The sequence below is a fragment of the Ziziphus jujuba genome, chromosome 7, assembly GCF_031755915.1.
Source record: "Ziziphus jujuba cultivar Dongzao chromosome 7, ASM3175591v1".
Lineage (NCBI taxonomy): Eukaryota > Viridiplantae > Streptophyta > Magnoliopsida > Rosales > Rhamnaceae > Ziziphus > Ziziphus jujuba.
In genome coordinates this window covers 14,055,042-14,079,276 of record NC_083385.1, presented here as the reverse complement: position 1 = coordinate 14,079,276, position 24,235 = coordinate 14,055,042, and the positions used below count along the sequence as shown (strand labels likewise).

The 24,235-nt window shown below is 34.2% G+C and overlaps 2 protein-coding genes across 2 annotated transcripts; both read right to left on the bottom strand.

Annotated features, from left to right (window-relative positions):
- Nucleotides 1-100: 100 nt before the first annotated feature.
- Nucleotides 101-1,094, bottom strand: LOC107425011 (uncharacterized). The gene has a single exon (XM_048479037.2). The coding sequence runs from the start codon at nucleotides 1,008-1,010 to the stop codon at nucleotides 474-476; it is 537 nt and encodes a 178-aa protein (XP_048334994.1). The 5' UTR covers nucleotides 1,011-1,094; the 3' UTR covers nucleotides 101-473.
- Nucleotides 1,095-20,141: 19,047 nt separating this feature from the next.
- LOC107425007 (U-box domain-containing protein 30) lies at nucleotides 20,142-23,791 on the bottom strand. Its single transcript, XM_048479949.2, has 2 exons — nucleotides 23,682-23,791; nucleotides 20,142-23,535 (listed from the first exon to the last, which is right to left on the bottom strand). Exon 2 carries the CDS (start codon nucleotides 22,783-22,785, stop codon nucleotides 21,436-21,438), a length of 1,350 nt encoding a protein of 449 aa, XP_048335906.1. The 5' UTR covers nucleotides 22,786-23,535; nucleotides 23,682-23,791; the 3' UTR covers nucleotides 20,142-21,435.
- Nucleotides 23,792-24,235: the final 444 nt, after the last annotated feature.

The window sequence follows — 24,235 nt, the reverse complement described above, 5'->3', positions numbered from 1 at the left end:
ACTAATGTGGTAATATTCCATCCAAAGAGAACAAAACAAACTAATTATGTGATAGTATTTAATTGAATGAGACAATATATAATTCATTCATATATATTTGATGTAAATGCCGGATCTTATTTATATTTAGTAAATAATACATATAATACATCAAATGGATCGGCATCTATCCAAAAGTTGATAATGTTCTTTCATAACTCTTTTATTATTATTGGTCTAACTCGCATACAGCACATTACATGTTATTGCTATCTTCATTGTCGGCTGCTACATTCTGATGAACAAGAAAAAAGGGAAAAAAAAAAAAAATTGGAAGGAAAAATAGGGACGAACTAAATCAAACCCAACAGTTCTAAGAATATGCTGGTGATCGGTATACATGTAAATATACTGGATAGACAGCCTAAATGATTATATATATATATATATATATATATATAAAGAAAAAGGAAAAAGGAAAAAGAAAGGGAGCCCTAAAGAACCGTGCTCTGTTCAAGACTAGAGAGAGTTCCAGGGCTCAGAAGAGGGACAGAACACCAACTATACGAAGAAGGTGACAGATTTAACCCAAGGAAAGCATCAGATCCCTTCTGAGATTTCATTTCCAGTGCATCAGAAAACTCCATATACATTGCAGACAATGAAGGTTTCGCAGGCAAAGGACGAACCACCACCGTTGCATCGGTCTTCTGATCACGAACCAAAGCTGGCTGTGCCACAGCAACATCAAGCGGTGGCGGAGCCACGCTTTGCAGGCGCCGACCCTGGACATACTCAGGTGCGGAGGTGAGCTTCTGAACAAGTTCGCGGAAGTTCATCGGGTCAACCTTGTAAACCCTAGGCGGTGTCGGAGGCAGAGGAGCAATCGGCTTCTTCCATGGCTTCACGGGAGCTTTACGGACAGAGTGGAGTGACGAATAGTAAGGAAGTGTTCGTTTCGCAACCTTAGTTTCTTGTATGTTATGGGAAAGGTACGAAGCAGAGGAAGATGAAGAAGAGTAATCTTCCATAGAGAATTGAAATTGTAATACTATTTTTTTTTTTTTTTTCTTCTTTAAAACGTGTTGTCAAGAGTGTAAGAAAATGAGAAGGGGTTCAATAGCTGAGTATGTATATATAGATTATTAGAAGAGCGAGATAGGGGGGAGATGAATAATTGATGAGAGAGAAATGAAGGATAAAATGGGAAAAAGAAAGACAACGACGGAGAGAAGAAGTCGTTATTTGTGAAAGTCAAGTTGTGAGTTTATTTTGTCTTCAGCCGTCGGCGGGAGCACGAGGGGCAGCCAGTGCTGATGGCATATGTGATATAATCGCTAACCAGTTTGGTCAAACGTTAAGTTTGACCTCTCACCTTCTCCATTATTACTTATAGAGTTTCTACAAACTATGTTTTTGGGTTAATTATATAATAGAGTTATTAGATAGCAGCAGTTGGCTGAAAATTTAATTTTATTATATAAAAAAAACGAAATAAGAGAGAGAGAGAGAGAGAGAGAGAGAGAGAGGAGAGAGGGAGAGGCATGTGAAGGGTATTACGTGGAGTAGGTGTCAGCTAGTAATCGGCAAGTGGACCAGGACCAGCCGCCACCTCCTGTTACTCACAAGCCGTCTAATTGTTACACGTGCACCTCTTTGACTTTCTTCCATTTTTGACCGGAATAATCGATCCCTATCAATTATCGATGCATGATTACGTTACTCAACAATATATTAAAAACATATTTAGTTTTGGTAGGGAAAATTTTTTTATGAAAAATGATTATAAAAATAATTATTTATAATTATTAAATTAAAAAATATGTAGATTTGTTAGCTGCAAATGTTACCTTTCAAACTTTTATCATTTGTGTATATATATATATATATATTTATAAATTTTTTGTTGCAGTATTTTCATCATTTTAGATCATTTTCAAAAAAAAAAATTATTATCTAAAATGTTATTATTAATAATATATTTTTTTAAATCATAATCTAAAATTAAATATATATTGTAATAAAATATAACCATCTGCATCAAGAAGGGATACATCGTTGTTTTTACATGAATTCTGTGTACGTGACAAGTTTCATCATTCAGTAAATTCCATAATACTTTTTAGAAAATTTACTGCTTCCTTGTATTTTCATTTGCTAGAATTTATAGTGCTGTCGGGTACAAGGGAATTGGTCACCTATCCCAAAAATTTGGTTTCAAATTACGTTTTCTTTCTTTTCTGTTTTATTTATTAATTTTTTTTCTTTTGTTTCCTATTTGGATTCAGGGTTCTCTACCTTGTTTATCTGATTATGACTATTGATTACCACCCTTAATATATAATTATAATATTTATATGTTAATAAGTACTATAGGTACTATTCAAAATTCGGCTACAAACTCAAATTAATTAATTTTGCTAGACTTTATGAAGACTAATAATTATTCTTCGCGCTGTTGTTCTTAGTGATGAAGTAGTTTTCAGTGTGAAAGTTATCTATTAATTGGAGATAAAACCAACAATGGAAGATTAGAAAGTGGAAAAGAAAACATAGATTTCGAACCGACCATGGAAGGGAATTTAGACCCACAGTTAAGTTGTACTTTTAGAGGATTCCTTGTACAACAAAACGACAAACGAATTCGTCCATTTCTGACCCTTTTGCAAAAAACTTTGCATTTTTCTTATAATGTATATGCACGTTTAAGTTTGATATTATGCTTTCCCTTTCCCAGTTTTTACAGATTTTTTTTGCTCTTTGAAGAAAGTGACATATCGAATTGTCTTTCTAAACCTTGCATACATATTGCAATACCTTTCTGAGCCAGCAGCAAAATAACCACACGAACAAATTTTCCTTTGCTGGTCTGGAAAAAGGAAAATTTAAAAGATCTTCTCTAGTAATTAATGACATGGAAAATTTATAGACTTTAAGCCTCATACGTAAACTTGGAGCTTGTTTCCCGACCTGTTTTATAAATGAATAGAAAATTATTCTCAAAAACAAAAATATATTGATTGATTATCAGTTTTTAAAAACTATTTTTACCGAATAAATAAAAAAATAATAAAAAAATATTTTTTTATAATTTTTATAGAAATTAAAAATATATTGATTTACTGTATCTATACTTAAAGATTGATAGATGAAAATAAAAATAACAATTTATCCCGTTCACATGTATCATCTTTAAAAATATGTTTTTAATTTTTAAAAGTTATTTTTAAATATAATTATTCAAATATTTATTATTTTCATAAAATAATAAAAAATTAATTTTATTTAATATTTAAAAATAAAAATAAAAAGCATGGCGTAACAATACTTCATCTCTCGTCACTTACAGCAAGTTGCAAAACCAGAAACAAACCCGACTCTGAATAAAATCTTCAGAAATTATTTTATTAATCAGCAATGACGTCGTCAAAACTATTTTTTATTATTTTTATATTTATAGTTTAATAGCTTTTATTATATATATATATATTTGCAATCTTTTCCCGAACTCAGGGAAATATGTATATGACTGGTTCATCAACAAATTTATGAAGGAAGAAAGACCGGGTAAACATTTGTACACCATATAGGCGTGCATGCCCCAAAGCCAACTGAATCGGGTCTGCAGCCAATGAATGAAGCACGCCGGTCAGCATGCCTTGGTTTTGGAACTCCACGTGAACCAAATTATCTATCTAGATTCCCAATTGACTTGCCACGTCCGTACGGTTTTTTAATGGGCAAACAAACTCAAGAATATCATTTTAGTTGTAGGCTTGTGGCTTTTTTTTTTTTTTTAATATATAAAATTTATTTATCATATTTTTTAAGTTTTTGTACCTTTAAATATTCTTTTCTATGTGTAAGTTCAGTACCAACACCAATAATAATAATATATTCTTCGGCTGAACTAATTGGAATTAATTAATCACAATCATTAGGTGCTAAATTCACCTTTATTTATTTTTATTTTTTTGTCATTTATTATAAAACATGAAACATGTTTGCTTTGCTTTGTTAGAATTTAACTTAATTAGTATTTAAAATGGATAATAAACTATTAAAATTACTACAAGATGCATAGCTATTATAAAAACAATTTTTTTTTAACATAACTTTTTTTTTTTTGGGGTAAATAATGGGTTGCTAATCAAACTTGGACAATGTAATGTTATCCTTTTTTTATAATTGGTTGAAAGATTATATATTTAATATATACTGATAAATGCATGTAGAGAGATATTTGAACGTGTAGAACAATTTTGAAAATTAATGTATATCAGTAATTTAATGCCCACATAACGATGGTTGAGATAATAACAGAGTTATATTCAACAAATTAAAAAATGCTTAACTACTAATCAAGCAGGCAGCCCTTTTCAGTAACTTCATTTTTGTTTTTTTTGTTTTTTGTAAATTAGAACTCCTTTTATTGAACAACCCAAAGCAGCCAATATTTGATTTGCTTGAATAAGACAATTAAGTATCCATCTTTTTGCACTAACCACAGAATATCCTAGCTGGCATGCTTTTGGTCATTTGGATGTATATAAGTCCCCATTCTTTCCAGAAGTATATATATATATATATATAATAATTTGTTATGAAAAGCATCATTTTATGTGCACTCGTTCACATTTGTAACGTTTCACAACTAATGAAATATTTGTGCGTTTAATATTTTTTTAAACATATTCATTTTTTTTTTGTCGGAAAAACAAAAATATAAACTTTATATTCAAAAAATAAAATATATTTCCAAAAAGTAAAATAGAATAAAATGAAAAAGATACTCTTGGCCATATTTCAATAAATTCGGCGGGCTTTATGTCAAATTTATGCGTGGGTATGTCAAAATGGGAAGTTTGCTGAGTACATAGTTTTTCAGTTTTGGAAAAAAAATTCTTTTTCAGTTTTGGAAAAACAATAGTGATATCATGATTACTCGCACACTTTTATTTCTCATGTATTTTAATTTTAATGTTTATTCACATCAGAATTATAATGATTAGATAAGCCTTTTAAGGAAAGTGATTAGTATATCAGATGTTGGGCTATATCATGGGTCCAGGTGAGAACTCCTAATGGTAATCTTTTTGCTATTTTTTCTATTGAGATCTAATATAATAAATACATTTTATTTATTTCGTTGCTTCGTAAGTTGGTATCTTTCAATATTTACTAAGATTAATTTTATTTAGACCCTTTCACGTTTAGTATAATTATATATATTATCTTTAGTTTTAGTATAATTTAATTTATTTTTTTTTTGTTAAGTTTTTTCTATTAGGTTTAACTGAAAATGAGTAATAAGATAATTTTAGATTAAAAAGGTAGGTTTTATGTTTGAGATGACGTTGAAAAAAGCTTGGACAATATGTAAATCGTGTTAAAGAAGTTTCTAACTTTCACTATATGGGATTTTTTTTTTCTTCTTTTCAGAATAAAAAAGGTGGGTTTTTTTCTTTTTCTTTTTTTTTTGTTTTTTTAACCCTCAATGTACAGCCTTTACCTAGATCTCGGCCTTTACCTAAATCGACCATCATTGTCTACATCCAATCGCCTGGATCCCCCTTCCTCTTCTGTGGCAACATCATTGTTTCCTGTCCCTCCGCCATCCCCACTCTCCCCTGGCCGAAGCCTAGTGGTCAATTCCAACTCAACGCCAATGACGTCCCACTCTCAACAAAGATCAGGGTCTCTTTGGAGGATTTAACCATCCTGCCGTCCTTAGATGTGGCCACGGAGAAGAGGATCGAGAAGTTGACAGGGAGAGAATTTGTTCTCTTGGATATTTTGGATAGATGGTTCAAGAAGTTTTAGGATAAAGCCAAACCGAATAGAGCGAGAAGCGGGGTTGAACGAACTTGTTCAATTTCAAGAGAGAACCTATTGAATTTCACATTTTGTGGGGTTGAGCGAGAAGTTGGTGGGTGAAGAGTGAGCAAGCCGAAAAGAGCTTACCTCCGACACCTGGCTTTCTCCCTAACCATTATTTCAACATTTTTAAAATTTTAATAATTTTTTAATCACAACAATTACATCAACTAATGAAACAAATGTATTAATATCATTGCAATATATTATGTAGGAAAAAGAATAATTTTGAATGGATAAATCACTCTGTAAAGGTGATGATTGAAATTTTACAAATTTTAAGATCTATTTTATATTTTTCCTTAACCTAAGAGAGTCTAGCTAGAATTTTCCCTAGTAACTATTATTATTTACTTTATTGTTTACTTGGTACGTGTAATATTAATATAGGTGGGTTATTTGAATACAGGAATTGGTATGTCTCCATTTTATACTTTTATTTGCTGAATAATTAACATGTTTAACTTCTTGGTAAAGAAGACAGAAAAAGTTTCAACTCAAAAAGATTTTTTTTTTTTTTTAATTTCTCTTGGTGTTTTCTATCCGTTAAAATCCAGTCAAGCACATAATTGGTTTCTTCTATCTGTTAACTCTGGTCAAGCACACAATTGCCCTCCTACTAGTCCTTTATTTAATTCAAAAATTACTTATCACCCTAAAAAGTATGTATAAAAAAGATAGATTCGACGTATAGTATTGTATATTAAATATATATATATATATATATATATATAGATATGTGTGTGTGTGTTTGAGAATTCAATCGCATTAATAAACTCTTTTGATTTGGTTAGGAATAATATGTATTTATTCTTCTTAATTTGTAAGGTGTATATTTGATTAGCATATATTGTATATAAACTTAATAATGTATCAGTGTAATACACGGCTTTATTTTCATATTTCAATATATCTCTATGTGGCATCAAAGCCTTGTGCATTAACGAGTTTTAATTCCGTTTTTCTTTTCTAGAGATATAATGAAATAGGAATCATATAGCTATGCATACACTGATGCAATGCTACGTTTATATACAATTACACAATATGCTTTATAAGGAAACAAATCTATCTAAGGAATAAAAATACAATAAAAACATGTGTACACATTAAGAACTGTAAAATCATAGGAGATATTATTCCTAACAGTTTCTAATTAACAGGATTTAACAAAGCTGTTTATAGTTCCCAAAAAAAAAAAAAAACAAAAAAACAAAGTGGCATATGATAAGGAATTTATAAAGAACTTATGAATAAAAACATATGCCCTGTAAAATGCCACATAGAAAATTTTCTTTTAATAACCTTTAAAAGAATTGAATCAACAATAAAAACATAATAATTAGTGGATTCCATATGTATTTATAATTTGCTATTTACTTTTCTAGGTTTTATTTAAAAAAAGAATAACAAAATTTCAAATGATATGTTAATATAAATGATTAATTGGACTGACACTTAGTAGACATATAGGTATCACCTCTATAAGTCCCTCACAACATCTTTACGATGTCAAATTCCTATAAAATATATGTTACGATAAAATTTTTAAGCGTGTGTGTATAGCAAATGATGTTTTCCAATAATTTGGAATGGAGAATATAATCTTGTTCTGCCGTCCCCTTTCAAGTGCCAATTATTTTTCTTCCCTGTATACCCAACCTTTTTAAACTTAACCCCACATCCGTCCCATTAGCGATGGGTTTTATTGGGGTCCAAAACAAACTTGCGACTGAGGAGTCCTTGAAGCGTGGCACATTGACAATGACAACATTACCATTTTCAGGCCAAAAAATAAAAATGTTACCAAAAAGTCCAAAAATAAAGAAAATTCCATGCACCAAAAAAAGGGGGAAAAAATAATAATAATAATCTTAATCAAATAATGCACTAGAAATTAAATCATATGGTTATAGAATGACCACATCATTGAACTTCAATGGTCCTAAGAATACATTCTTATGGTTGTAAGAACCTCTACTGTTCATACTCATAACAAAAAGTATTATATAATTTTTCAAAACAAAAAAACAGAAAATATTATATAATATAGTTTTTGATCCAACAAAACAGCAAAACAACTCCTCTAAGGCGTGCCTTGAAAATCTTGGGGTTACTATAATAGAAAAGCAAGACAAGTGAAGAAACTCTGGAATAATAATGTTTTTTATTTAAAATTATAAACAATTACAAATATATAGAATAAGATAAACAAATAAAAAGAAACTAATTAAGACTAATCCCTAATTCATGTTATTGTTTGATATAGATGACTTGCAAGGTTCTAGGTTAGTAGATCAGTAAGTTGTCCATTTGTCAGTACAAAAGGTGTACATCTGAGTCCACTGTCCAACTTGTCTTAATGAAATGTCGATCCACTTCCACATGTTTGGTCTGCTCATGCTGGATTAATAGCTGATTTGTTGTGACAATATAACTTTATTGTTCCTTCCCATCTGATCCGAAGGTCTAGGAGTATGATCTTCAGCCACAACAATTCACAAATTCCATGTGCCATGGCTCGAAATTCAGCTTTTGCACTAGATCAAGCCACCACATTATGCCTCTTACTTCTCCATGTAATTAGATTTTCTTCATTGAAAATAAAATAACTTGATGCGGACGTACGATCTACAACTGATCCTGCCCAATCAACATTAGTGTATGCTTTTATATCTCATTCTTGCTAAATAAGATATCATTTCAGGAGTGGACTTCAAAATATGAATAATTCTATAAATTTCCTACATATATGGTTCTTTTGGTGTGTGCATAAACTGGCTGACTAACACTTACAGCATAAATTATATCTAGTCGAGTCCGTAATAAATAGATTAGGTTTCCTAGTAATCTTTGATACATATCTTTATCAACTATAGCATATTCCTTAGCTTTTCCCAACCTGTGGTTTTGCTTAATTGGAGTATCAGCTGGTTTGCATCAAAGCATTCCGGTTTCCTTGAGAAGATCAAGTATATACTTTTGTTGTGAGATTAAAATTTCATCTTTTCTGTGAGCCACTTCAATTCCCATGAAATACTTTAACTTTCCAACATCTTTTATCTCAAACTCTTTCTGCCAAGCGCTTCTTTAGTTGATATATTTCTTCTAAATCATTTCTAGTGATTATAATATCATCGACATACACAAATCAATGCTATCACCTTTTCTGTAGTTGGACGTTTGATGAAAAAAGTAAGATCTATTTGACTCTGTTGATACTTCTTTCCTAATATAGCTTTTGTCAACCTTCCAAACCATGCTCTAGGAGCCTGTTTAAGACCTTCCAAAGCCTTTTTCAACTTAAAAAATGTATTGCCATTAACATGCTTTTCTAGTTCAGGAGGCACTTCCATCTATACTTTTTCCTCGAAGTCCCCATGTAAAAATGTATTCTTTGTTAGAAATTTTATGGATCTAAATATAAATAATAAATTTCATAAATCATAAATTATTAACCTCCAAACGCAGCCATTGATAAATTAGATCTTTAATCCTGCAAAATAGAAACAACGTAAAGTAGTGCCTATGGACACACTACTCTCAAACCACTCTTAGATTTCTAAAAACCCTAATCTCCAAATACTGTATGGTATTTTTTATCTGCTTGCCCTAGACCCTTTAAATAGTTTCTGCAAGTCAGACTTATCCATTAATTTTGACACACATAAAATAATAATAATTTGATAATATAATTATACTAGGAAAAATATGGATAAGTCAATGGGCTTATAAAGAAAGTTGGTCCTCTAATTCAATGGGCCAACTGGAGTCTTATAGAGAGTGTGTGACCAAAGGCCCTACTACAAAATAATAAAATAAGCCAGTCCCATTAATGGCATAAATAGGCCCTGTAAGTGAGTAATTGATTATGTCAAGTCCACAAATATTAATTTAATTCAACATTCTCCCACTTGGACTGCATAATCATCATCATATAAAATCCAAACTCACTTACTATAGAATCTCCCGAATCATAATGCCATTTCATCCAAATATATAGTATACCGACAGGGCACAACAATATACTAGACTAGGCAGTAGAGATTCTCTCAGTAAATCTTCCAAAACATTATACCATTTCAACCGAGTACTTTGCATGCCATAAACTCAGTCTAGGTAGTAGAGATTTACCTAATCATGTGCAATCCCCTAACACACAAAACCATTTCATTCAAGCACATTGCGTATCGACAAGATACAACAATATACCCAAACTAGGTAGTAGGGATTCACCATGGCACCTGTGGATCAACATACACATATGCATAGACTAATAGTCTCAACAGGCCTGTAAATATAAGGAGCAATAATATGTGTAATAAATCATCTCATAAATAAATAATGATCCACATACATCAATGTATTAAAATATTCAAAGAAATAAATAATACTCAACATGGATATTACAACAGAAAACATAACAAACTCCCACTGACCCACAGCAGTCTCAACTGCTTAACAATCCCATACGGGACACATGCTCCTCAAATATGCCTACCGGTAAAGCCTTGGTCAGTGGATCTGCCACCATGCTATAAGTCGGCGTGTGAACAACAGTAATGAGGCCCTCTTCAACTTTCTCCTTTACCACAAAATATTTCACATCAATGTACTTCGCACCAGGAGTACCTTTTAAATTATTGGAGAAAGACACCGCTGCAGTATTATCACAATACATCATAATAGGCCTCTCAATGGAGTCAACTACTCCTAAATCATGGATAAAATTCCGTAGCCAAACTGCATGACGGGTAGCCTCATAACACGCCACATATTCTGCCTCCATAGTCGAGGATGCTGTCACTGACTGCTTGGCACTCCGCCAAGACACAGCACCTCCTGTCATGATAAATATATAACCAGTGGTAGATTTCTTATCATCCACACAACCTTTATAGTCTGCATCACTATAACCTACTACTTCAAGAGAGTTGGTGCGACGATATGTCAACATATGATCTTTAGTACCCTGAAGATACCTGAAGACCTTTTTAACTGCTTGGTAATGAATAGGACCAGGATTGCTCATAAATCTACCAAGCACACCCACAGCAAAAGCTATATCAGGCCGTGTACATACTTGAGCATACATCAAACTACCTACTGTTGAAGAATAGCGAACATTCTTCATTGCCATCCTTTCTCTATCATTCTTGGGACACTGATCCTTAGAAAACTTTTCACCTTTCGTAACCGGTACACTTCCAGGAGAACAATTATGCATATCAAATCTCTTAAGGATTCTATCAATATAAGCTCTCTGAGACAATTGCAACACATAATTAGTCCTATCTCGAACAATCTTGATACCCAAAACAAAAGAAGCCTCACCAAGATCTTTCATATCAAAATGGTTGCACAACATCTGCTTTGTCTCAGCTAATAGGTCAGTGTCATTAGTAGCCAAAAGTATGTTATCAACATACAACACCAGAAATATAAAACTGCTCCCACTGACCTTCATATATATGCATCTATCAACAACATTCTCCTTAAAGCCATTTTGGGTGACAATCTCATCAAACTTAAGATACCATTGTTTTGAAGCTTGCTTAAGACCATAAATAGATTTCTTAAGCTTACAAACCAAATTACCATTCCCCGTTTGTTGGAAACCAACTGGTTGAACCATATATACATCCTCATATAAATCACCATTCAGAAAAGCAGTTCTAACATCCATCTGATGCAACTCCAGGTCATAATGCGCCACAATCGCCATAATGATTCTAAAAGAATCCTTTGTGGATACAGGAGAGAAAGTCTCTGTATAATCAATTCCTTCCTTCTGGCTAAACCCTTTAGCCACTAGTCTAGCCTTATACCTCTCCACTTGACCATTGGAGTCCTTTTTAGTCTTAAAGACCCATTTGCACCCTATAGGCTTGCTACCCAATGGTAACTCAACCAAATCCCAAACACCATTTGATGCCATGGAATTCATTTCATCTTCCATTGCATCCAACCAAAAATTTGAATTTGAACTGCTTATGGCCTCCTCATAAGTGACTGGATCTGAATCATCACTTATGTCAAACTCATGCTCCTGCAAGTAAACCTCATAGTCATCAGGAATAGCTGATCTCCTAATCCTTTGTGACCTCCTCAAAGGTACATCAGCATTTGCAATAGCTGGAATATCCTGCTCTTCAACAATGAGTTCATTCTGACCAACTACTGGTTCATCAACTACTAGATCAACAATATCTCTATCAGGAACAACTATACTGGGAATGAAAACACTTTCTTCTCTAAATTGAGATTCCCTTGGACCATTACTATCACCAAACCCAAAATCATCTTCAAAATAAATGGCCCTGTCTGATTCCACGATCCTGGTGGTGTGAGAAGGACAAAAGAATCTTGAACCCCTAGATCCGATACAATAGCCAACAAAATATCCACTAATGGTTTTAGGATCCAACTTCTTAATTTGGGGATTATAAATCCTTACTTCAGCTTTGCAACCCCATATTCGAAAATAGTGCAAATTAGGTTTTCTTCCTGACCACAACTCAAAAGGTGTCTTAGGAACAGCCTTACTTGGAACTTGATTCAAAATATAAGCTGCCGTCCTTAAAGCCTCTCCCCACAAATAATCTGGCAACCTAGAATTTGCCAACATAGACCGTACCATATCCAACAAAGTTCTATTCCTTCTCTCAGCTATGCCATTTTGCTGAGGTGTACCAGGCATCGTATATTGCGCATCAATACCACACTCACGCAAATAAATAGCAAAAGACCCTGGGTTCCTTCTAGTCTCATCATATTTACCATAAAACTCACCACCTCTATCAGACCTTACAGCTTTTATTTTCTTATTCTTTTGAAGCTCCATCTTTACCTTAAACTCTTTAAAGGCAACTAAAGAATCTGACTTCTCACAAATAAGCTCAACATGTCCATAACGAGAGTAATCGTCAATGAAGGTAATAAAATATCTATAACCACCCAAAGCAGTTGGTGTAAAAGGTCCACATATTTCAGTGTGGATTAACTCCAAAACATCTCCACACCTAACTAACTTATCCTTTCTTACCTTAGCAGTTAACTTCCCTTTCACACATTCAACACAAGTCAACAGATCAGAGAAATCAAGATTAGGAAGTATCCCATCCTTCACTAACCTTTCCATTCTATGCCTAGAAATATGTCCCAAACGTTTATGCCATAACATTGAGGAATTGTCATTAACTCTTGGGCATTTAGAAGCAACAATAGAATTAACAGAGAAATTGAGACCATTATTAAATAAATCAAGCTTATATAAATTACCACATAAAGTTCCAAAACCAACAACTTTACCATCCTTAAATAATTCAACTTTGTTATTTCCAAACAAAAAACTATAACCTTGACTATCCAAAACAGAAATAGATAACAAGTTTCTTCTTATTGAAAGTACATAAGAAACTTCTTGCAACTCCAAAACATATCCATTGGCAAGCTTCAACTTGATTGTTCCCACAATGTCCACCTTCACTCTTGAGCTATCTCCCATATAAACATGCTGCTCAAGATTGGTTGGGCCCCTTCGGCTTATCATCCCCTGCAATGAATTAGTAACATAAATTGTTGCTCCAGTATCTAACCACTAAGAATTCATAAGCACATCGATAATATTGGTCTCAATCATTAAAATATTACCTTTATTCTCTTGCTTTCCCTTTAAGGTCCAACAGTCTATCTTCTTGTGTCCAACTTTATTACAGTATCCACACCTTCCATTGAAGTACTCTTTCCTTTCTCTAATCTGAAAACCACCATCCTTCGGCCCTTTAGGCTTCATACCAGAAAACTTCTTCCTATTGGGGTTAAAACCCTGCCCAGGCTTGAATCCTTGTCCCTTCTTTTGGAAAAACTTCTTGGACTTATCTACCTGATGTGAAACCATAGCAACAGACCTAGACTTACTTAATTTAATATCATCCTCTTCCTTGACAAGGATAGTAGTCAATTCCTCCAAACTACAACCTTCTTTCTTAGTATTCAAATTCGACCTTATATTATCAAACTGTGATGGAAGACTCCTCATTATAGAATAGGTCAAGAACTCCTCTCCAATGTCCATCTTAAGATCCTTCAGCTTATTATAATAGGAAGAAAGTAGCATAATATGGTCCCTTACTCCTTTAATACCATCATACTTGGTATTTTTCAATAGGTCCAAATAATGATGCTTCTCATTCATATCAAACTTGATAAACTTCTTTTCTATCTTTTCAAGAAGTCCCTTTGCAGTATCCACTTTAGGAATACTAGTATATATGGCCTCATCCATGTAATTCTCCATCATCATCATACAGCACTTATTAGAGTGCTTCCAATCCTCATAAAGTTTCTTAGCTGCTGCAGTACTCTCATCAGTCGGTATCTCTGGTGGATCTATCTCCAAAGCCAAATCCAATTTCATGAAGGTTAAATTCATAACTAAGGTTTTCTTCCATTTCTGATAATTTGTCCCATCCAATTTCATCATGGCAGTCATGAGCAGAAGGTTTGGGGTGCTACTAGCTGTAAAAATAGTAAACAACAAGACATTCAAAAATTTAAGACAATTCAATTACTATTTTCCAGCCCCTCAACACAAAAACACAAACATAAATATCGCTTAGGGTCTTTGTAGCACTAAAGATACCCTTACGCGGGCCAGGGACAGTCAACCAAATAACCACAATCAAATGCAATGAACTGAATCACCGACAGGGCAACTCAGAATCTGGAATACATGGTATTCAATCAACTTCCACTGCCATTCCAGGCATCATAAAAAGCAACTAAAACTACCGACAGTGTAGCCTAGTTACCCATATAGACCCTGGTTAACAAGTGGGAGAAAAATAACATATTGGCAATTTCATGAAATAGGCAAATATAAAATATCCCATTCACTATGCCAATATACATTACATTGGTACACATAATGCAGACAAAATAAGTCTCACGACAGGTGAGTACCTAAAATCCCACACTACCATACCAACTAGGCACAAAGCCTCTTTGGGTAAACTCACACAATCCAATTTTCCAATCACAAAGATTTAATTTAATTTAATAAAATTGGAATGTGATAATTAAACAAATAAATAAACAATAAATAATAAATTGAACAATTGAATCACTAAATTAATTAATAAATAAACAACAAATAAATCAAAAAAAAAGTTGTTTTTTTTTGGCCTGCTGATGTCATCTGCTGACGTCAGCAAACGACGTGTCGTGCTGACGTCAGCAGATGACGTTAGCACTCACCCAAACGGCACGTCGTTCGCGCCTTCTTCTTCACCCAACCGGGTCACGGGTGACCCGGTTCCAGTCCAAACGGATCACGTGACCCGCTATTCTTACCCGGCCATATCTCACCGTTCCGGCCACCGTTTCCGACGATACCGACGGCGTTAGTTTCGTCTTCCCTTGGGCAACGTTTCCCACAAATCAATTTGATTCAGAATCAACCCAAAATAAACATCCAAGCAAGGTTTATATTCGGCCAAAACACAACCAAACACCCATGGAAACACAAGAAATTCCAGAAAATTTTAGGCAAAATTGGTGCCGTTTGTTTCGTGTCTTCTTGGGAAACTTTTTTCCCAAATCCATTTGGTCCAAAACCCAGAAAATTATAACACCCAAGCATGTGAAATTGGATCGCCGAAAACCCAGTTTTTTTTTTTTTTTTTTAAGAACAAACAATAATCGACCATGAGTATATATATATATATACACGTAAATATGTTTAATAGAATACATAATCTTGAATCTCAAAATTTACATATGTATACAAATCAAGAAAAGAAAAGAAAAGAAAAATTAATGTAAAGCAACGTATATATATATATATATATATATATATCTAGAACACACTGATAATCAATCATGAATGGCCAAAACACAGATCAATATTCACATGCGAACTGCGATAAATTACAAGGAAATTTACTATGCATATTAACCCCTGCTCTGATACCAATTGTTAGAAATTTTATGGTTCTAAATATAAATAATAAATTCCATAAATCATAAATTACTAACCTCCAAACGCAGCCATTGATAAATTAGATCTTTAATCTTTCAAAATAGAAACAACATAAAGTAGTGCCTATGGACACACTACTCTCAAACCACTCTTAGATTTCTAAAAAACCCTAATCTCCAAATACTGTATGGTATTTTTTATCTGCTTTGCCTAGACCCTTTAAATAGTCTCTGCAAGTCAGACTTATCCATTAATTTTGACACACATAAAATAATAATAATTTGATAATATAATTATACTAGGAAAAATATGGATAAGTCAATGAGCTTATAAAGAGAATTGGTCCTCCAGTCCAATGGGCCAACTGAAGTCTTATAGAGAGTGTGTGACCAAGGACCCTACTACAAAATAATAAAATAAGCCAGTCCCATTAATGACATAAATAGGCCCTGTAAGTGAGTAATTGATTATGCCAAATCCACAAATATTAATTTAATTCAACATTCTTAACATCAAATTGATGTAAAGGCTAATCAAGGTTAGAAGTAAGATCTAATAACACACGAATAGTGTTCATTTTTGCCACTGGTGCAAAAGTTTTCTGATAATCTATCCCATAAGTTTGAATATATCCTTAAGCTAAAAGTTTAGCCTTATCAAGTGTACCATCTTGCTTATATTCTACAGTAAATAGCCACCTAAATTCAACAACCTTTTCCCCTATATGTAGTTCCACCAATTCCCAGGTCTTATTTTTTTCAAGATCTCTCATCTCCTCATCCTTGGCAAATCTCCTATTTTTATTCCTTAATGACTCTTGAACTGCTTTTGGTATTTTAATGGGATTAAAATGAGTAAGAAAAGCTTTATGAATAGGTAATAATTTGTCAAATGAAATAAAATTGGAGATGGGATGTTAGATGCATTTTCTGGTTCCTTTCCTAAAAGCTATTGGCAAACTAAAATCAATAGAAATGTTATTATCATAATTGGATTTTTCATCATTCTCAGATAAAGTTTCAAGTTTCTAACCTGCCATAGGTTCGACATCATGGGCATGAAAGGGTTCTGGGATGATTTGCTACCTTTGTTTCACTAGGATGGCAATCTGGTTTAGGTTAAGTGTCATAGCCTTCCTCCTTTGCAATAGGATGGCAATCAGGTTCAGGTTCAGTGTTATAAAGCATAGGTAGATTTAGATTTTGATCGATAGGTGATTCAATCTTATCTTCATCAAAACACCCCCTTTAAAGATAAGGTTATGAGAAAAAGGATTGATGTTCAACAAATGTCACATACACAAAATTAAAAAAATTTCAAGAAGTTGGGTGATAACATCTGTACCTCTTTTATTGGAAGAATAACCAACAAAAATATATTTTTGAGATCTTGGATCAAGTTTAGTCCTATGCTGGGCATGTAAATGAACAAAACAGACAAAACCAAAAACTTTAGGGGGCACAGTATTAAAGTTACGAAAAGTAAAATTGAGTAAGAACATCTAGTGGAGAAGCTGAATTTAGAACTTTAGAAGGAAATCTATTAATAAGATGGGCAGCAGTTAAATTTTCCTCTCCCAGTGAGATTTTGGGACATTTTGATAGAACAAAAGAGTTTGAGTTACCATCAATACATCTGTTTTTCCTTTCAGTCACTCCATTTTGTTGGATTGATTTTGGAAAAAGGATTGATGAATGATCCCTTCATTCAAGAGATAAGTAGACAGGGTTTAATTAAAAATTTTTATTCCATTATCAAATCGCAAAGATTGAATTTGTACCTTAAATTTAGTATGAATATCTTATGGAAAAGAGGAAAAACCATGCTAACATCAGACTTTTGTTTCAATAAATTCGGCCAACTTTGGAATAATCATCAATAAAAAGAAACAAACAATTGTATCCCAAACAAATTAGGAACTTGTGATGGTCCCCATAAATTTTTATTGACCAAACTAAATGGCTGCAATGATCTTTTATTTCTCAAATGAAAAGAAACATGGTGTTGTTTAGCAAATTCACAATCGTCTTAATGTTCAGACCTTTAAACAATAAAGTAATCTTTTAACAAATAAAAAGAAGGATGGCTAAGATGAAAATGATTTAACCAAATCCGATCCTTATTAGAAAACTTTGCAGAAAGATAAGAAAGAGGGAAATGATTGTCTGAGCTACTATTGCCTTCAAGATAGTAGAGTCCATCCTTGGCATGCCCAATCGTTTTCCCTGCAATATTTTCCTAAAACACACAGTCGAGAACGAGAAAAAATCACATGACAATTTAGATCCTGAATGATTTTAGGAAAAGATAAGAGATTAACAGAAAGTTTGGGAACATGCAACATAGATTTCAAAGATAAAGAACTAGAAAGGGCAATGGTTCCATGACCAGCAACTGCATCTAATGCTCCATCAGCTACTTTAATCTTTTGACCAGAGCACGGACTATAGCTATAAAAAAAAAGTGAGAGGAATTGGTCCAATGGTCAGTGGCTCCCAAGTCAATGAACCAAGAGCTGAAAGGCCAATGAACAAAGGCCACTAGACTGATCAAGTGATGATAGGAAGGCTCTTAGCTTGTCTATTTCTTCATGATTGAGGTCCTCGGTACCCTGAGTCATAGGTGCAGATGATTCAAGAGTTCCATTCTCTACGTGGCCAAATGAGCTTAACTACCCTTTTGTCTGGACTTAGCTCATAATTTATCATTCCCTTTCCTGAATGGTGGTTTTCCACGTAGCTTCCAACAAGTCTCTTTAGTATGTCTCGGTTTGTTACAGTGAATGCACCAAATTCCATCTTTGTTTTCGGGTTTGGATGCCAGATTATTTTTCCCTTGCTCACTTCCAGTAATGGGAGGTGGTGTAGAAGTAGTCAATGCTGAATTTTCAGGTTGATGATGGTCATTCCTTCTCACCTCTTCACTTCGAATAATGGAAAAAACCTCCATTAATAATGGAATAGCTTTTTTCCAAGAATTTGCACTTGAACTGGATTAAACATGCCATGAAGACAAACTAAGAATTTAAACACCCTTTCAACCATATTTTGAACAATGGTAATATCCTCACTCCAAAGATTTTCGTGGTGGTCTAACTCAAGCCACAGACTTTAATAGTATGGTAATACTCGGTGATAGATAGATTACCTTGCATTGTAGAAGCGATGCGATTTTCTATCTCGTACAACTGGTTATCATCCTATACCTTTGAATATGATTGTCAAACCTCACTAGTTCTGCTAAGGAATAAATATGTTCTTGTAATTTCTGGATCCATGGAGTTCAAAGCCAAGCTTTGATTCTAGAGTCTTCCACACCCCAAGCAGCATAACCAGAATCACCTTTTTTAGTTGCAGGTCCAGGTATATGCTTCAGTTTGTTTCTTCCTTTGAGTGACGATTTAATGAGCTCAGCCTATTCCACATAATTTTTTCTGTTGAATCGAAAACTTGAATGGATATTAGGATACTCCTCTAAAGCAGAATTTCCGAAGATGCACTATCAACCACCTCAGACAGAGTGAAGATTTAAGGGGAAAATCTATGGCAAACGATAGATTTGCTGGTGGTGTATCACTACAGGTCTGATTTACCGTCAACTGACAGTAATAGCGTGACTGGTTGTTTTTGAAAAAATAATAATAATAATTTTTTAAAAAAAAAAACTACAAATCTCAATGGAAGTAATAGGGTAGCAGTTCAGGCATACCCATAATACGACAGCAATCAAGGGTGCGGAAATCTATTGCCAGAAAATTTGGCAGGAAAAAATACACCAGGTACAAATGCTCTGATACCGTAATGAAACTTTGGTATAATAGTGTTTCTTATTCAAAACTATGAATAATTACAAATATATAGAACAAGATACACATATAAGAGGAGACAAATAAAGACAAACTCCCTAATTATGTGCAATATAATGTAAACCCTATAATTACTCACAAAATATAGAAGCTAAATATTATGTATTTACAACAACAAGATCTCATTGGCTTATAGCACAAGAATGAGCTTTTTCCATGAATTTGAGACGCGACTGTCATTCAAAGATGCCTATGCCACGCATCCTTTATAACAAGGGAAAGAATTTAAAGGGAAATCTTTGCTTTGCTTTGGCCGTGTTGACTTAATTCAAAAAAGGAGCAAGCAAATGGAGTAGAAAAATGAAAAGCATAAGAAGCCAGAAGTTCACCTGTGCAACTAGTGTTTTTGTCTCCACTATAGGGAGAGTAGAAAACCCCCCACCAAAAATCAGGGACTTTCATGGAGGATTTTCGAGTGACGCATGAGAAATAAAAATAAAAAACAGAAAAAAGAGGTCCATTTCCATAATTTATAAGATTAAAAATCCACCAGAAAGACAACCAACCAAAAGATTTCTAAGACAAGATTTTGTTGAAGGGCAATATATTTCATTTTCAATCTAAAAGATTGAACAAAAGCTTTCAGATTCTCTGAGCATCAGTTGCACTGCGAACTCTGAGAGTGTGAACGGCCATCACATTTTGTAGCTAATATTGAAAACCAAAATAGCAGCTATCCCTTGTCAAACTCTACTATTCAGTGAATGCCCTGAGCTTTCATGTCTTTCTTTTCAATGGAGCAGTAATTAAGTGGAAAGTAACAACAGGTCATGTCCCTCAACTTCTTCTGCATACGGATAAGATGAAGTACCCCATTCACCTACGTGTCTAGTCATATCCAAAATTAGTAAAGTCCAGCACAAGTCTATCTCTCTTTCTCTCTCTCTCTCTCTCTCCCTATTTCTGATACAGATCTAATAGAGTAATATAAGTTTTTCATTTTGATGAGAAGATTAACGACTGAAGTGAGACGAGACTCAGAAAATTCGGCGGAACAGAACAACGAAAGATGAAATTATTATATTATTACAAGCAAAAGCAGCTGACCAATTAGAAAAGATAAGTCGAAAGACATGACAAAATTATTGATGAAAACATGGTACAACGTAGAAGAAGCAGAAAGACATGGAAAATGAAGATGGTTGCTTTCGTTTACATATCCAAAAAAAAAAAAAAAATTTATGGACAAAGCAAAAAGGCCCTGCAGTGTTTTTACAATTGTGGGCGGTCAATAGCAAACTTTTCACCGAAAACAACAGGGTAATAGGAGGCTTTTGAACCCCAAAGGACAAATAGAGTTTACACTAGAACATTGGAGCAAAGCAATGACTTAAAAATTACAATTGCTATTGCAAGCTCCAAATTTTTTTTCCCGCAAATTCCCCTCCTAACAAGTATCTTTATCCAAAAACAATTAAAACGTTCTTCTTTCTCGCAAGGGTTTATTTGGAAAAACATTACCACGGGCACATTGGCAAATAAAGATGGACATGATTCTGCTACAGCAACCATTGTGTGATATCCACATTATGATTCTTCTTCATGAATGTTGAATGAATTGTCGGAACGAAAATACTTTTTAAGTATGTACAGGAGAGCTGAATTGTACCCCAAAAAACCCCTATTCAATTGGGTTTATCTGAAACTCTTCGTATTAGATCAGGCAGGTTATCGTTTTAATTATCCCAGACAACAAGGGGTGGTGCTCAAAACCCATATAAACTTTTTCCAATCATTGAATTGTTCTTGTGAGCTTGCACTTGGAAATGAATATGGTATCGCTATAATTTAGACTGCACAACTTCAAAAGCTCCGCAGACCGTTGCTTCAACACGAGACTGCAACCACTCTGGATGACAAGGAGGAGCTTTGCCGCAAGACCAGCTTCCACAGCAACCGACGAGCATTCCTCCGGCGCAAGTTTGCAGACAGACCACAAGATTGACAATGCATATTGGGTGCAGCTCTCTGAAATTCTCATTAGAAGCCTCACCATATTCGGTATTGTGTTCGAACAGTCCTTCAAAGCTAATCTTCCCTCTTGAAGAGATGACAAAGTGTCCAAGATGAAAAGGGCTAATTCTAAGCATTCCGGATCCAAAGCAGGCAACAATTCAACCAATTGAGAAACAGCTCCAATTCTCACAATCAAACCTCTTACTTCCTTATGCAAACATATAGTTCTGAGGAGGCCAAGTCCGGACAAGATTCCATTTTTATGTCTCTTATCTTTCACCAACCTCATCAATCCAACTAGTAGACTATGGCTAGAAACTATTTCCGACCTAGAATCCTTCTCTTCCATCAGCGTTTCAATCAACCTTGTACAATTGATTTTCGTCTCTATAGACCCCTCATTCAAAATGTCCACCATTATCGAAATCTTCGCGGGCTGCATCAAGTTCGTTTTAGATTCCGAATCAAGGCTCAGGCTGGCAAGTATGGCAATGGCTTCAGAACCAACCGCATGGGAAGTAAATGGGCCAAGTAAAGATGAAATTTGAGCAATCCCACCTTCATCAATCACCGTCTTCCTAGCTGTGGCATGGGCTCCCACAACTTGTTGGAGCTCCTTAAGGGCTTGCACCCTCGCTTGACCCTTCACCTTTTTCAGCGTCTTGAGAAGCTCCGAAGCCCTGCCTTGTACATCTTCCGACCTCTTTTTCATAAGCAGATACTTCTGAGAAAACCAAGTGTAGGTTAGATGGTAAAGTGTGTTGTTGGGCGTTATTGAATCGTCCCAAAGCTCCTGCATAGTAGTTGGGCAAGTGAGGTGCCCCAAATTGAACCATTTGAGAATGTTGGACCTCTCATAAGTTTGGCCAGTACAAAGGGTCACAGGATCTTGCATTGGCTCAAGTGAGATTGGACAGATAAACACAGAGGGAACCTCAGACAAGTCTAGCTCTTCAATCATCTTCTTCAGATCCAATTTCTCACCAACTCCAGCTCCCACAACCCCACCATCAACGCCACCCAAAACCCCATCTTTAATAGCAGTATCCAGATCTAGAATATGCCCATCTCCACCACCATCGAATCCAACAACCCCATCCCTCTTAGAGGGTTGAAACACCGGCATCTTTGAAACCCCTTTACAAAGAAAAAACACCAACCCCCTCAAAATCACTGCAATGGCATGCTCCTTTCAGGGCAACATTATATCTGGCTTGCACATGAAATGTGTGAAAAGGGACAAAGAGAGAAGCAAAAATTCCTCCAAGTTTTATTTCTTTCTCATTCACAATCATAAGCAACATTAGTCTCTTTATTGTGGATACATAACATCTGTTCCTTTTTTTTTCTCTCTCTCTATTTGCTTTATCTGATTTCTTTCTATGGTCAAGAGCATCATTACCATCATAAACACATAATCAAACTTCTTTCACTTCATGCTCAAGCTTGAAAAGGGTTAAATCAACAACCCCTTTACCAGAACAAAAAGATGTGCAATAAATAAAGCAAGGGGGAAAAAAAAAAAAAAAAAACAAAGATTTTAACCACTCGAAAATAAATAAACAGTTCACCAAGTAAATGGAAGAAAAATATATATATACTGGAGATCTAACTAAGAGCAGCTAGAGAAATTGAGAAGAGAAATAAAACACTGAGACCCAAATCGCAGAAAAATGGGTTAAGGCAAAAATGAGGATTTTTTTTTCCCTTTTTTCCCTTTTTTTTTTTTTTTTTTTTGAAGAGCTTAAGACTAAAGACAATGGAAACATGCCGTACCGCCATGGGCAAAGGGAAGGGAGAGAGAGCAGAGAAAAGCCATATCCGCTGGCAAAGGCTTACTCTACAGCTCTGCTTTTGGGACAGTTTGCTTAAAAACCTTTCAAGGAAAATAATAAAAGATATATTGTTAAAAAATATATATATCAAATAAATTAATAAGTATAACACGGTGAAGTTAAATTTATTAAAAATGAAATAAAATAGGAGTTTTGTGTCTTTGAAAATTATGAAATATCGGAGTACCGGGAACCACGGGCTGCAGCCGGTGAATTAGCCTCTCGGCCCGCGCACCACACGTGCAGTTTCTTGCTTGTGCCCACGCTTCATTGCTAACTTTACTTGCCTCTTCGTTCTATCATCCGTTTATAAACGTGTAAAATGACACTTACACCCCTGTCTGGAATTAATAAGCTAATGAAAGTTTTCAAGACTGCACCGAAGGAGGAAAAAAAAAAAAAAAAAAAAATCCCTGTCTGGCATTAATAAGCTAATATAAGTAGAATATTATGTCAAGTAATTGCCCATAATATCCCCTACCTCAAAAGCCTCTCATAGAACAACTGCCTCATAAAACAAAAAGAATAAAAAGCTAGCTCAGTTCAATAAAACAAAACATAGTGTTTCTAATTTTGGACTTACAATCCTAATTATGGACATCAACTAATATAAATAAACAAACAATGTTGCATAAGTTTTATACCAAAAAAAAAAAATTGTAAAGTTCTTTTTACATATAAATTAAATAGACATAAATATGCGATTCAAATAAATAAATATATATATATATATATATATAT

Coding starts and splice junctions, on each gene's coding strand:
- LOC107425007 (XM_048479949.2), bottom strand. CDS start 22,785: ATGCCGGTGTTTCAACCCTCTAAGAGGGATGGGGTTGTTGGATTCGAT.
- LOC107425011 (XM_048479037.2), bottom strand. CDS start 1,010: ATGGAAGATTACTCTTCTTCATCTTCCTCTGCTTCGTACCTTTCCCAT.